Source organism: Anarrhichthys ocellatus, unplaced genomic scaffold, assembly GCF_004355925.1.
Source record: "Anarrhichthys ocellatus isolate YVR2014 unplaced genomic scaffold, GSC_Weel_1.0 scaffold22, whole genome shotgun sequence".
NCBI lineage: Eukaryota > Metazoa > Chordata > Actinopteri > Perciformes > Anarhichadidae > Anarrhichthys > Anarrhichthys ocellatus.
Window position 1 is genome coordinate 2,346,018 of NW_022280052.1, and position 15,617 is coordinate 2,361,634.

Genomic DNA, 15,617 nt, shown 5'->3' on the forward strand with positions numbered 1-15,617 from the left:
TCAACTTGCGCAATAAACAGTCTGCGAAAGACTGCGTTTTTTTACTTTTAATATAGTATCATTGCATTTTGTCTGATATGCGCCATGACAGACACAGGCATGCTCGTTTACTTCATAGATTAAATGGGGGTGAATCCTAAAACAACACATGAGTTGCAACGCAAAAAAACATTCATCAGGTTGAGAATGACGACAGATGTTATGTGCGTAGCGAGTGCGGGGTTGAGTGAGAGACAGAAGCTGAAATTATTCTCCGCATCTGCGAGTAAGCGAGGGTCCACGGGATGCACGTTTTGTCATCAGAGGCATAGGCATGCATCATCCGCATGCCTCCAATTTATAGTGACTGTGAGGCAAATACACTACAAGCTGCACTAACTGCGCATGCACTGGAAAATCTAAATGGACTTTTGGAGTTTGAAGAGAGGCTGTGTGAAGAGGTTCATACCGGCTACCCACGTTTAGAATTCATCATTAGAGCAAGATTAAGACGATCAAATGAGCAACAATTCGTGGAGGGAAATTGCCTGGAGTTTGAACACATTCTCCAAGCAGACTCCAGACAGTAGTATAAAAATAAATACTACATGTCCGTGGTGTCCGCAGCTGTGAGTGTGACAGTGGATGCAAGAATTGAGTAAGTAATATCCTTATTGCAATATTCAACAACTTCATTGCATATGAAACCCAGGTAGAAAGTGAATATCTGGCCTGTTTGCTACCTCCCAGTCAGTTGGTTTCACTTCCATCGCTGTCGTTTTGATGCTCAACATCTGACTACTTCATTGCACTTCATAAAGTTTAAACCAAATGTTCCCTTTGTTACACCTCCATTCCAGAAACCCCACACACACACACACACACACACACACACACACACACACACACACACACACACACACACACGCACCTCAGAGAGTCATCCAGGGGCCACCCTCATTACCCAATGCACAGGTGCCGGGAGTCTATTCTGGATGGACACGGACCAGACCAAACTTTTGTTTTATACATGAACACACACACACACACACACACACACACACATTCTTCTACACACCTCAAAGCCACTGGGGCTGAACTCTGTGGTTAGTGACTTCCCCACCCACTACACAGCATGCACATGCTGAAACCGTTAACGATAAGTGGCTTTTCGAACTTGGTAACGTCCTAATGTCCCCGTTAATCACATTCCTCACTACAAAGGCCACAGAACACCGGCCAGCGACTTCACTGGGATGAGCAATTTTGTCAACTACTATAAACCAGTAAGCTACATTTTGTTCAGTGTACCTTTGGCCCTTCTGAGTACCAACACAGGGCAACTTCAATCTGAGCAACATCAAAACATTTGTTCAAACGTTCCTGATGAAAACCATGTTGGAAACTTTGTTTTAGGTGAGATCCCGCCGTTTGTTCTGGTGCTCCACTGTGCTCTTACTGTATCTGCACAATATGGCATTGAGTGGCCATTCATTCTGGATAGAATGTTTTTTTAAGATTTTGATGATAGCCACAAAATTGTAATGACTACATAATGGGTGAGAGGTGTAGCAATATCAGTGTGGCCTTTACACCAATCAGACCAAAGAAAGATGATTATTCATGTGATGTTTCAATGTTTTGATAAAGTTAATTTTCATGTCTGTGGCTACATGCATCACTGGGAACAGCACTGAGGTCATCATGTCAGTGGATTGTGAGAAAGTATTTGTAATCCTTCTGATATGCTAATTAATGACACTTTACTGCACCTGATTGATTCAGGAGGCTCATGCCTGCCCCCACTTCTGTTCATTTCACCCTTCAATATCCCCATGTGTGATGTTTTAGGGACATAGGTCAGTCTGGATATCAAAGCAGACTTAGTTAAAATAATAAAATAGCATTACGCAAGATGAAAAAACAAACAATATTTACACTGACCCCACTGAACTATATGGAATAATACTGAGAGAGATGCAGCAAATAGTGTGTTGTCAACAACACATGCAGTGATGGATAAAGTGGTAAAAATATCAGTAATGCACCTGAAGAAACAAATAAAACAAATGCAGGCTAATACAGGTTACTCACTTTAGAGAGTAAATTTCCAACTAACGTGATGAGAGGGTTGTTTTAGTGGTAAATAGCATTACAATCCTCAGTCACGGCTCTCTGTATTATATTTTATGATAAGATTATCGTATTATTTGTAGACACACAGGTGCTCCTGTCGACCGCTGACTGCAGGTCATATCTGACCTGAGGCTCGGTTAACACTCCTTAAATAAGGGACAACGTGGTCGTAGGTACCTGGAGGTGTCTGAAGGCAGTCGTTAGCTGAGTCATGTGCAGAGTGAGACACCTGGACGTGCATCTTGCGCTGCCGATTTTCTCCTGAACGTCCTCCTGCTCCGGTGAACTCCTGCGGGCACGAGTCACCGCCAGCACCGCGCACAGGAGCACAAAAGCGGTCCGACAAACTGACATGACACCGAAAGAGATACGAATGAAAGGCACGCACAAGTGTACACGGCAGACTTTTCTTCCTCGTGTCTCCGGCTCGTCAACGTCCTGCTCTCGCGACCCTTTACGTTCAGAATGAAAACATCTGAGCGCTGCTCCTGTCTGCGCGCGCGAGCAGTTAGTGGAGCGGCTTTTCCCTCCTCGCGGACACTCCCACCACGCGGAGTTATAATGGGGGCTTTTTTAACTTCAGTATATCCTTATCATCATCCTCATCCTCACAGCCTCTTCGATTTTATTCACTTCCTCCAATTAGTCTATCAATTATCATCATCATCCCTCAAACTATCACTCCCATAAATGCAGCTCATACCATGATCATCATCATCAGATTCACTTTTACCTCCCTCACCTTCCTTCTCATGTTTATTTTCTTATGCATTATTGGTGCTTATGCAATCGACCATCATCAAGTCAACATTAACCTTCACCATTACCTCACACTCTTACTCACTCCCTCACTCACTCACTCTGTGCACATTATCATTACCCTGCATGCCAACATTATGCTCACGGTCATCAAGCATCACTGTCACCTTCATCATCATCCTCACAGGTGCATAATGCAACAGGCTGTTGTTGGTCAGCTGATCAGCACCATAGTGCTATATGAGACATAGACCTTGTTTTGTTACTGTAGAAATAGTGCATGTGTAAATAATTAAATTAACGATGGCCGAGTTCCATTTAGCTGCTTCAGTTTCAAATCTTGGTATTGTTCGTGCAGGCTCACTGTCACACTCCCATTACTTGACCTATCACCTTTTATTTTTATCTTCCCCTCTTTATAATTATTAATTATCCCCATCCCATCGTCATCAACCATGATAACCATGATAACCCTGCATACCAGCTAATTTAAATCAACACATAATCATATTTTCTCTTGTTTCACTGATGCCCATGCAATTATGCATCATCGTCAACATGTTCATTATCTTTATCCTCCTCTTTTTCATCATCATTCTCCCCTCCAACATAAAGTTGATCTTAATATCTTCATTATCATCATTTACGGCCTAACGGTTTGCATGGCAGGCTATTGTTCCTGGTTTCTACGATTACCTTTGTGAACAACAAACTCCCCTTTATAGTCTGGGAATTCTCTCTGGTAATTATTAGAACAGACTCATTACAGAGCATTTATGTATGGCAGAGAGACCTGAAGCATTGAGGTAGGTGTCTGTCACAGAGCCAGTCAGTGTGGTAGTCACCACTTTTCAACAGCAACTGCAGAGCCAAGTGGGGTTTATTAGATCCAGGGCCAAGTCAAGATGTTTAGGAGACATGTTTGAAAGCCCAATTTGTTTACATAATTTTGTAACCCAGCAGAGGAGTCATCTTTGTTGGCCATGAGATGTAGAAATAATCACCTACGTTTTGATTTAGGGGAAATGGAAATGTATACATATGTATACAAAATTCAGATATTATTAGGGCTACAACAACTCATTATTTTATTTTTTGATTAAAAGTTGTGTCAAAAGATAGCCAGATCTGGCCGTTAGAACCAACTTGCAACAAGATCACCAGCACACGAGCAAAATCTGGCCAGGGGCCTAAAGTGTGTGTGTGCACCTTATGTTCAACCAAATAATGATATATCCCTTCAGATTATTTAATTTGAAGAACTTTTACAGGTCTAAACAGATACAAGTTTGTGAAATCAGGAAAAAAAATGTACACAATTTTGTACAACAGATGTATTTTTTGGTATTGTTCCTTATTCCCATAATCATCCTGTGACATCTTGTGATTTATCTTGGGGTCATTAGGGGGGTTCCAACCCCCAGTTTGGGAAGCACTACTACTACACCATGACCTGATCTAAACTGCATCGCTATACGACAAGAGAGAAAATATGTGATGTGCTGTGATACAAGTCACTGTGTTCAAAATGTGTGTGTGTGTGTGTGTGTGTGTGTGTGTGTGTGTGTGTGTGTGTGTGTGTGTGTGTGTGTGCGCGCACCTGACCTCAGAAGAACTATGGAGTCCTTAATTAAATCAGAAAGCAAGACATCCGTTCTTGCACACACACCTACTCTTTCTCTCTCTCTTTCCTCCCACTCACACACACACACACACACACACACACACACACACACACACACACACACACACACATCCACACACAGTAGTTGCCCATTATTTAAATGACCAAAATAATATGCTCAGATTTCTGAATAAACCAATAGCAGAGCAAAGACCCTCCCCAACACCCCAACACATACTCAAACATCACACCGTTTCACACAGACACACAGACACACACACACACACACACACACACACACACACACACGTGTACACAACAGAAGCATTCACCATCTGTCCAAATCTGTTCAAGAAAGGAGAACATTTTCCTTTTTTTTGGGTGGCTAGTCAAATTTATTGGGGTTGCTGCACCGGGTGACTTTGGACTCTAGTCCTATTTCTAAAATCCTGGCTTCAGCTCTGCAGCCATGGTTTTGTCAAGTAATCGGTTTTGTGTGGGGAGGGTTGTACTGTCTTTTCTTATTCACTACGAATAACATAAGGACAGATTTACATTTGTGAAATGGCTTTTCATGTTAACAGAGAAGCTTGAGTTTCATGATTGGTGTTAAAAAGGGAGGCTATATGTAACCCTGTGATGATGAAATCTTATGAACCGGTCTGTTTGACATCAGACTTCTCGACCTTCATCACAACGCACCACATGAACACATCTTATCACAACTAAACCCAGCAGAATTAACTGACTCTATGAACTGTGAAACAGACAAGCTGTTTCCAATTTTCAAATATAATCATTATGTGTTTAACATGTCACTGATCTAATCCAAACTGTGTCATCTACTGAATCCCAATGCATTTAACTGTTTCCGTAACAATTCGTACGTGTTGTTATTATTCCTGTCCAAGATTATTGAAGTGGTCAGATATTATTCCCTGCAGCTGGTAATACTCACTGTTCATCTGTTAGTCGTCTGATTTCTGTCTTCAACAGAACTGTTTCTCAAGCCATGGTCCAGGGACCCAAAGGTGGCTCAATGTGAATGCTTACAGTGAGTGAGCTTATCAAGAGCAAAGGAAGGCAGGCTTTCTGAATGGAGCTACAGTGTCACTATGTGGCATATCACAGCAATTGTTGTTTCAGTATTGGTTTCATAAAGGACCATACTGTACATCTGAGGTTTCAGGGAGTTTACTTAAACTTGGCATTGCATGATTGACAATCTTACTTTGAGGGTTAGCTTTTTGAAAACTCTATAAGCATTAGAGGAATGATGGTGATCGTTTGCAATATTGTTATCACACAGCACACCACACAGGCACCTTTTAAACACGGGGGATTATTTATTAGGGTTAATGTTTTAGGGAAAATTTAAATGATGTAACTCATATCAAACCAAATGCTCAGGAAAAACAGTATCAGCCTCACGTGACTCAATGGAAACTGAGATAGATGTAAAAAGTGTTTCTTACTGACAGATAGACAGTTTCTCCTCTCTCTGCTCTCCAGATAATTATTTGTGTATCCTCTAGCCAATCCTTCAGTCAGTGCACAGCAGATCAACTGAACATGTAAGTATTTTTATTGTGACTTTGTGCAAGAACACAGTTCAACAATACAATACTACAAAACTCGCGAAGCACATTACTCGTATGTTTCTTGTTTTTAATAATGAAATTATAAGATGCAATGTAAACTCTAAACTCTCCCTCATACAAGCTGCCCTTCTGCTGAATTGCTGTACATTTGTCTGGTTGTAATGCTTTAAAAGGTAACAAGGTGAGTGGAAAAATATTCGCTTAACTGCTGTAGCTACTTAAAATGTTGTGTAACGTTGATGAAAAGAATGTCACCAAGATAACCCACTCAGTTACGATACTGACTCCCAGCTGATCTTGTACTGTCTACTCCCTGTTCATGACTGCATTTGTCTTTCTCTTTAGAGGACATACTGGTACGCTGTGGGAATAACGATTCTGTATTTATCACCAGATCAACGTCCAGGCGCGCAGATTTCCACTCCAGTCCAGTCTGTGGCGGTAATTTAGCAACCAGAAGAAGAAATAGTCGTAGAAGAAGAAAGATGCGGAAGCGCTACAGGGTTTTCAGGGAATCTGTCAGATTAGAGTAACGTTAAGTATGTCAATTTGACGTATTTGGCTGTATATGACACATTTATTCCTAATAGACGGGCTTTATGCCACTAAATTCGTGTACCATAACGTTTCAGACACCAAAGAAGACACTTTGCTTGTGGGTTTGTATTATTTTTTCATCAGTTAGCGTCAAGTTTAACTAGCGTTAGTTAAGTTACGGGTACATTAACGTTACATGTTGACTTTATCTCTTGGTTGTGTGTTGTGATCTAACAGTCAGCTCTAAACTTCTATACTAATAACTATTCTATAGTTTTACATTAGATATGAGTTTACTACAAATTGTACCCAAACGTAAGCTAGTTATGTTTGTGTCACTACACAGTGTTAGCCCCAGTTTGTCTCTTGTGTAATAACTGTTAACGTAAGATAGCTAATGCTACATCAATGAAACCAATACAAAACAGTTAGCTTAATGTTAGCGAACGTTACCAATTAACGTTAACGCTACAGCTACACAAGCAACGGGTCTAACCAATTTGTACGACACGTTATGACATGTATTTGTAGACAGAGCATCTAATCATGTTGTTGAGATATATTTCTATGTTATATTGGTAGTCCCTCATTCAGAGAAGTTTAACGATAATTCAGTATTTCTAGTATGGATTGTTGTGTGTTGTGTAAGGATGATGCATAGTCACTGAAGACCTGCTTTTTCAAAATTACATTTATAGGAAAATGCCTAAAAAATCAAAAAAGAGAAAGCGCAAGAAGTCGTCATCCTCAAGTGAAGAAGATGAGAAGGTAAGAAGGTATTCAGGAGTGTTTTGTTGCTGTGGGCTGTCTAGCAATGCTATTTTAAGTCATGATATCAATACATATTGTGATATAATATCCACATGGTTTGTGCAAAACCCCTCGAACAATTATTCATGGGTAAGTAACCAATCAGGAATGTTTGTTTTTGGCTAGTCTAGCTGATACCAAAGTTCTTCGTCAAATTCATCCAAAGAAATAAGGCAGAGCAAAAGACGACAAACAGAGATATTACATGGATAGCTACTACAATATGGCAAAATGTCTAACTGAAAGTAAAAAACAAGTTTCATTATCAATTAATCTTAAAAAATGATGCTCGCAATTAATCATCTTGTCTATAAAACGTCCGAAGATACTTGTGAAAAATAGCCTTCACTGTTTCTAAAAGAAGAAATAGACCTATATCGATTGTAAATGTAATGTTTCTTTCCATGTTTTCAGTCATCCAGGGAACAAGATGTTACTAAGGATTACAAAAGTGGAAAGACGAAGCACGATGTAAAAAGTCAGGAGAGGTTAGATACAGTTTACTTGACTTTTAACAACAAATCAATGTTGATATTATGTAGTTGAATATCATTGACTTAATTAAAATGTTTGTTTATTATCTCTGAATGTGATATTTTCTTCTGTTCTTCTACATGTAGCTGTGCAGCAAAACGAGAAAAGTGTGAGAAGTCGTCGTGCAAGAAGTCGGCGTCCTCAAGTGAAGGAGATAAGAAGGTATTCTACAGTGTTTTGGTGCTAGGGGCTGTCTATATGGATACATTCCTCTGTTTCAATGCATGTTACTTTAAGTCATGATATCAATACATATTGTGATATAATATCCACATCAATTTGTGGAAAACCCCTCGAACAATTGTTCATGGATAAAGTAACCAATCAGGAATGTTTGTTTTTGGCTAGTCTAGCTGATACCGGACAAATCAAAGTGCTTCGTTAAAATTCATGAAAAAACAAAAAGGCAGACAAACAGAGATATTACGGGGATAGCTACCACAATATAGACGGTATGGCAAAATCTCTTAACTGTAGGCAGTAGGTCTGAAAGTAAAAACAAGTTTTATTATCAATTAATCTGAAATTATCTTCGCAATTAATCATTTTGTCTATAAAACGTCCAAACATACTTGTGAATAATAGCCTTCACTGTTTGCCAAAGAAGAAATAGAAATATATTGATTGGTTTGTCTGACCAAATAATCCAAACCCCAAAGAGATATTTATAAACCTGGAACCAGCAAATATTTAGAATTTTTGAATAAAACTAATTCATCATTTATCAAAGTTGTTTCAGATAATTTTCTGGTGAGCGAGAGAAATGTAATGTTTTTTTCCATGTTTTCAGTCATCCAAGGAACAAGATGTTACTAAGAATTACAAAAGTGGAAAGACGAAGCAAGATGTAAACAGTCAGGAGAGGTTAGATACAGTTTACTTGTTGATAATATGTAGTTGAATATCATTCACTTAATTAAAATGTTTGTTTATTATCTCTGAACGTGATATTTTCTTCTGTTCTTCTACATGTAGCTCTGCAGCAAAACAAGAAAAGTGTGCTTTGCCTTCCGTTAAAGATGTTTCCCAAAGCACCCGCCTCATCAAAAGGCCTGTCTACAGACGGTCAAAAACACAAGCAACAGACCAGAAACCTGTTCATAAGAGAGACCACACAAAACCAAAACGTGAAATTTCAGGTAAAGATAACACTGTCAGTAGGTGTAAGACTGCGGAAAGCGGACCCTCAAAACCATCGAACAATGCAGGTACAGTTCCTCAGAGGACAGAGAAGACGTCTAAAGGGAGCACAGATCAAAAATCTTCCCACAGCAGCACATCCAAATTGAAAAAGCAGCGAAGGAGTCCCATTTTAGTTTCTGCTAATCAGAAAGAACGGAAGAAGAAGTGCAGAGCTGAGGAACCACCAAGGACTAGAAATAAAAGCAACACTGTCGAGACCAGAGAACCAAGCAAGGCCTCTGTCTCTACGGATACTTCATGGGAGAAGAGAACAGAACTGTTCAAGAAGATGTGCCAACGGCATCAAGAAAATAAGGCCAAAAGGAGCTCGTGTACAGAGGCAAAAACTCCTTCTGTCTCTACCGCAAAGCATTCCTCCACTTCATCCAAGCAGACCACCTCAGTTAGTAGCTCAAATGTGGGGAAGAATGTCAGAACAGTCCCAGGGAGTTTCACATCGATGTCATTTAAAACAGTCAAGTCCTCATCTGTTCAGAAACAAAAATGCTGTCCTGTGTCAGCTCTGCCTCTCCAGTTTAAGATATCTAAAAAGGTTCAACCAAGACCAGCAGATAGCACCGGTAACAATAACGGCGCTAGTTCCTCAAACAGAAATCTCAAGCATGGGACTGAACCGCCAGACTCTGGGGCCTCAAGAAGCAAAGCCGTGCAGGAGACTGTCCAACAAGCTCACCGCTGTGTGGACGTTACACCTAGTTGTTCATCTGAAGGGCAAGATAAGAGGACGTTTCCGTCAAGCCAACCCCCAGCTCATACAGTCGCTGAGCCGCGGTATGCCCAGGTAATAAAAAGCATTATTCATTTCATCTGAACAAGCCAATGTTTGCTTTATTTATTTTTCACACAGAAACGATTCTAATGAAAACATTTTGTCAGCTAGTATATTGGAATTTCATCCGCATTATGTTGTTCAAATGTTTTTAGTTGTTTTATATTTTATTTGTTTTCTAAAATGTGTTTTTCTGTAGATGCAAGTGGTTGAAGAGCTTCATCTCGCCCGGTCTGAGAAGCGACTGGAGGTGAACGTGATGCAAAGCTATGGGGAGCTCACCTGTATGGAGATAGACCCTCCGGAAGAGGGAGCGGCAGACACGCACTGTACGTTGTATTGTTTGATTGAGAGACGCTTGAAATTGTGTGCGCTCATCCTAAGTGTAAATATAAACTCTTTGTGGGATGTAGTCTCAAATGGCCACACGGAGGCACTATAAGCTGAGTTCAAAAGTGTAAGCCTTGTAGTGGCCTCACTTTGAGGCCACTACTTAGTGTGATTAACATGAAATATGATCCATACATTTGATTTGCTTTTGCCTCAGAATGACGCGTGAAATGATTAAATACCAAAAGAAGATTCAAATTCTGATCTGTAACCTACACAAGCACTACACTTTGCCTGAAATTGTTATGTCCAATTTGATTCTGTTGTTAACTTTTGACAATTAACAACAAACTATATAACTATACATATGAACTTGCTTTTTTTACAGGTAAACCGCCTCAGCAAGACCTAATCCTTGTTTTGGACACCAACATTCTCCTCAGTCACCTGGATTATGTGAAAACGATCAGGTCTCACGGCCTTGGAGGTGTTTATGATGATTTTAATACTTGATTTCTTTTCCCATAGAATGATTTATGGTTATTTCATATGTTATATAATGACATTATAGAAAGTATCCAGTTAGTAAGTTGTGAGCCAAATGCTAGAAGTTCTTCTGCGGCAGTGGCTTAGCTATTATTTATTATACATCATCCATAGGTCTTCCCACCCTTCTAAACACATCTCCAGTTAAAAGGAGAAATACACATTTAACTGTCCATCTGCTCACAAAGACATCATTTCACCACACAATCAATAGTTGAAAAGGACATAATTGTTGAGGAATTATCATAAAAAACATACTCCAAGAAAGTAGGATTTCAATTTTTTGGGGGATTTATTTCTAGTTATAATAATAAAATGCACTAATGTTATGAAATATGGAATCATCAACACTTGTTTCCTCCCCGCTTCATGTTCTCTTAGCGCTGGGCGTCCCTACAGTCCTGATCCCCTGGGTGGTGCTTCAGGAGCTGGATTCCCTAAAAAGGGGGAGGGGCATGTCGGGTTCTGTGGCGCACCTGGCAACTCCTGCCATCTCGTACATATACAACGTCCTGAAGAACCGAGGACATCACCTGTGGGGGCAGTCTATGCAGCAGGCCGCTGAGGGCAGCAGTGAGTGTTTATATAAGGAAAATAAGGGAATTTTATGTGCATTGTTTACCTACAACCAAGTACGGAACCTAAAAGTGAATTAGTTATTGAGCATGGTACAGTGTTTGAGGTGTGTATTACATTGACACTATTGCATTATGCACTTATATAAAGCTTTTTGACCTTTACAGTAAGGTATTACAATTATCACACACAGCTACAGAGCTGCCGTGCATCCGTGCCCAACACTTACACAAATACTAGGTGGCAATATCACTAAGCCAGTCCTCCAGAATTCATCATCAATGCGTACATATTGTGAATCTCATGGGCAGGGTTCACTTCTTAGCTGTATATAATATTTATCAGACAGTTGTTTTTACCAACAGTGGTGTAAGGTTCTCGTCAAAAAGATGTGTGATTGAGATTTAGCCGAGGTATTGTTTACTATTTAGGAGAATTAGTGCATCTCTTGAAATAGACTTGAAGTCTCCATCTCGTGTTCATCTTTGAATCTTCTCACTTTGTCTTTGTACGGTGTGGTAACACGCTAACCATGAGCGATCTCTCTTTAACAGACTGTTGTGTTTTTCTCTGTCACTCTTGTCGTTCTCTTCCTCTCTCTTTGTACCTCCTCGTCCCCAGATGGCCTAAATGCTGAGAATAATGATGACCGGGTGCTGCAGTGCTGCCTGCAATACCTAAGTCTGTACCCAGAGTGTGCTCTCATTCTATGCACGTGAGTTCTCCCCCCCCCCCCGTGGCATATACTGCTGCTGCTGCAGAGTCTTGTGTCCTCTGGAAATAATGCACATGCATGTGACTGTGAGTGGGCCCAGCCAGATAGTTCCAGTTCACGAGAGAGAGGGCCAGACAGAATAATTGGGCAAGAATAGATGTGCTGAGCATGGAGAGTTCAGTTCAGGGATTTTCTTTTGGCTTGCATAGTGGGGCGGCCATTGTATTGTTTCACCTTCTTTTTCCTTTTGACCTATTTCTCTGACTGCCACTATTTCCAAATGCTGTTACTGATCATTTTGCTAAGTTAAAGTAGAATTTGTGGCCAGACATTCGATTAATGTTGCACAGCTTCAGGTCAGATAACTCTGACTTTGATGCTAAAACATGTTATCCTCTCTTTCCTCTCTAGTAATGATAAGAACCTATGCAGTAAGGCCCTCCTGAGTGGAGTGGAGGCCCTGAGCAAGAACGATTTGGAGGCCGAGATTAGAAAGCACAGACATGGCTTTCATCCTCTGCGAAACATTAAGACTCCCATGCTGCCCCACGTCAGCCCTCACCTCCCGTCACCAATGCAGAGTGGGAGCTGTACACACAGTCAGGAGACGACAGGCCTTTCTGTAGAAGAGAGAGGTGAGCCAACGACTAATGTGTACCTTTTTTTTGGCAAAACGGGAAATGACCTAACGTTTTCATCATGGTGTAATAGTTCACAGCACATACCATCCATGCCCTCGCCATTTCTTCACAGCCCTTCTAGTTTCCATGTTTTATTTTCCTCACTTCAAGTCCATCTGTATCAAGTGTTTAATTCAGGTGACATTTTAGCAGTTTTAACAAACAAAACATACACAGACTGGAGGGTGTATCTGTCGTGTAACAGCTGCCATATCACCTAGTGTGTATTTTGTGCTGCCATATGCTCTTCTGCTGCAAAAATGTCCATATCATCTTTTGTAAAAAAAGAACTGCTCCCCTGCATTATGGGTTTATTTTTTGTATCCACTCACATACCGTATGTATGTATGTAACACAGATAACAAGCGACTGAGCACACGAGAGGATGAAGAGAAGACCCGATGGAACCCCAGCAGTGTTTGTGAACTCGAGGACTGCCTGCGAGACGTGCTGTCCGATGTGTTGGAGGTGGAGATGAAGGCCAACTACGAAGACCTCTGGCTGGAGGTAAAACTGTGAATTGGAATTTCCCATTATCTATATTTTAATTACTGTTTCTAAATGCATTTAAAACATTGAGAACTGATATCTGGTACTCATGAAGGGATTAAAGGAACTTATTTGGTTTATCTTTGCATTATTTCAAGGCATCTGGTCGGTCATTTTAGATCAGATTTATATTTTTGTGGTGGAGTATATATAGGCCAGATTGCTCGTCATTTTGAACATTGCAATATTTTTAATTTTGGCTTATTTTTATTGTGTCGTTTCTTCTGTTAACAGATAGTTTACCGAAAACCACCCTGGACTCTTCAAGATGTCCTGCAGTGTTTGAAAAAGCACTGGATTGCTGTCTTTGGGCACATTGTCCCACGGAGGAAGCTGCAAACTGTTCTAAACCTCATCGAATTCTTCAACTCAGGTATGTGGGTGGAAGAGGGGAGGGGCTTTTCAACAGTCTGCTAGTGAGCTTACATTTGTTTCAATGTTTTTCTTTCTATGAACAAAAAGACATTTGTTTTTTTAGCCCAGGTAAAGATTTCGAGTATGGTCTTGAATCTTGAATCTTGTTGCAACTGGCACCATCTTCAAGGTTAATTAAACAATCCACTATATACTGTATAATGAAACACATCTCATGTTCAATAAAAGCTAGTAAAGATATGATAAAACAAATAGATGATACATGAAACAGATACTAGTGGTAGCAGAGCCTCACCTGTCATGAAAAGTAAAAAAACAAATAATGATCAAATAAAATATTAATATTTCTCTACTGATCTGTGCTATAAATGTAATTTCTGTATGATTCCAATCATTTCAAGCATTTTTATAATCAAAATCGCTGAATTTGCGCATGTCCTGTTCAAACAAAGAGGAGGCACGCGAGGTGAGGCAGCGACGAGCTGTACGTGCCTCACCTCAGATTGTGCAATCCTTCACAAACTGGGTTGAGCGCGTGCCTTTTGCTTTCTCATTGTTTGTCACCACTGTGATATTTGTAAACACTTTTGTTATACATCCTTTCTTTCCATAGAATAGGTCATGTACTGTATTTCACGTATGTGTAGAACATATTTAGTCGTTGCTGATCTGACATAAAACCGCAGTGAAAAAGCACAGAGGGGAGGCACACAGTACCTCTGCCACAATGAAGGGGGCGCGCGAGGGCCCACGGGTCGGGTTTATGCTTGTTCTGCCGTTGCTCTTCTTCTACACTTCTCTTCTTCTTCTTGTATTTTGCTTTGACCGCAAAAATCTGTCGGAGCCGGATCGCGGCGCACACGCTCCCGGTGGAATCAAATATGTACCGTACCTGTGTGTGTGTGTGTGTGTGTGTGTGTGTGTGTGTGTGTGTGTGTGTGTGTGTGTGTGTGTGTGTGTGTGTGTGTGTGTGAAGAATGCTGATATGAAATATGAAAAACAACCAGCACTCAATGTGCAAGCTGCCAATTGAATGGTGATTTAAGCTACTCTCTTGGGTTCATATATTTGTAAGAGTCAGTGCCTCACCAGCCACGAACCTCACTGCACGTCACTGTCTTGGCCATAGTCCAAGCACTCAGTGTGCAGCTGGACAGTAACTTGAGAAATGTAACCAAACTTAATATGTAACTCAGTGAAGAAATGAACAATCTTTTCCACATCGTCCAGAGAAATAAATCAAGCCTGGTTAGAACTGAGTTCTTGTTTTTAGCTGTGCTTTCTAACACGGCTTACAGAGTGTGTTAACCTCTTACTTTGTTTCATTTAGCATCATCTCTGCTGCTGGTGTTTGGTGAGGCTCGATGACATCACACACTGTAGATGAAAACATTTGATACCAGTTTTATCGGAGAAGATTTTAATCTTCCTTTGAATGTGAACAATAGATTTAGAAAGAAAACTAAATATTGAGCTACTACATGAGATACGATACAACATTTCACATCTGTGGAAGCTCCCAGAGGTGTCTAAATGCAAAGGTATTCTCTGTGCCACTGTAATAGTTTTAATACTGCATTTGTTTCCTTTTATGTTTCTCCGGACATCGGCTTAAGATACTGAGTCATCTTAGTCCGCTGGGGTATGACGTGGTGTTCCCTGCACTGCGCTAGAACCCTACAGAACCACATACACAATCAGGTCGTCTGCTAAAGCAGGACACTCAAATGTGTGTCAGAAAGATGCTGAGTTGTCCACTGCAGCACTTCTTGCCCTGGATCTCATGACTCAATCTAATTACATTACGCTTACAGTTCTGTGTGTGTGTTTATGTGTGTGTGTGTATATGTGTGTGTGTGTGTGTGTGTGTGTGTGTGTGTGTGTGTGTGTGTGT

The 15,617-nt window shown here is 40.5% G+C and overlaps 2 protein-coding genes across 5 annotated transcripts in view; one reads left to right on the top strand and one right to left on the bottom strand.

The window, feature by feature from the left end:
- anos1b (anosmin 1b) overlaps window positions 1-2,581 on the bottom strand; it is a 38,713-nt gene extending 36,132 nt beyond the window's left edge. For both annotated transcript variants that reach the window (XM_031859653.1, XM_031859654.1), the window contains exon 1: window positions 2,293-2,581. In XM_031859653.1, coding sequence (XP_031715513.1) covers window positions 2,293-2,469 — 177 coding nt within the window. In that variant the 5' untranslated portion in view covers window positions 2,470-2,581. The remainder of the gene's footprint in view (window positions 1-2,292) is intronic.
- A 4,012-nt stretch (window positions 2,582-6,593) lies between these two features.
- Window positions 6,594-15,617, top strand: part of swt1 (SWT1 RNA endoribonuclease homolog) — a 22,807-nt gene continuing 13,783 nt past the window's right edge. For all 3 annotated transcript variants that reach the window (XM_031859424.1, XM_031859425.1, XM_031859426.1), the window contains exons 1-13: window positions 6,594-6,754; window positions 7,335-7,404; window positions 7,861-7,934; window positions 8,067-8,142; window positions 8,771-8,844; window positions 8,956-9,964; window positions 10,152-10,281; window positions 10,671-10,769; window positions 11,210-11,401; window positions 12,026-12,119; window positions 12,531-12,754; window positions 13,158-13,306; window positions 13,583-13,721. In XM_031859424.1, the coding sequence (XP_031715284.1) occupies window positions 6,699-6,754; window positions 7,335-7,404; window positions 7,861-7,934; window positions 8,067-8,142; window positions 8,771-8,844; window positions 8,956-9,964; window positions 10,152-10,281; window positions 10,671-10,769; window positions 11,210-11,401; window positions 12,026-12,119; window positions 12,531-12,754; window positions 13,158-13,306; window positions 13,583-13,721 (2,386 nt within the window). In that variant the 5' untranslated portion in view covers window positions 6,594-6,698. The remainder of the gene's footprint in view (window positions 6,755-7,334; window positions 7,405-7,860; window positions 7,935-8,066; window positions 8,143-8,770; window positions 8,845-8,955; window positions 9,965-10,151; window positions 10,282-10,670; window positions 10,770-11,209; window positions 11,402-12,025; window positions 12,120-12,530; window positions 12,755-13,157; window positions 13,307-13,582; window positions 13,722-15,617) is intronic.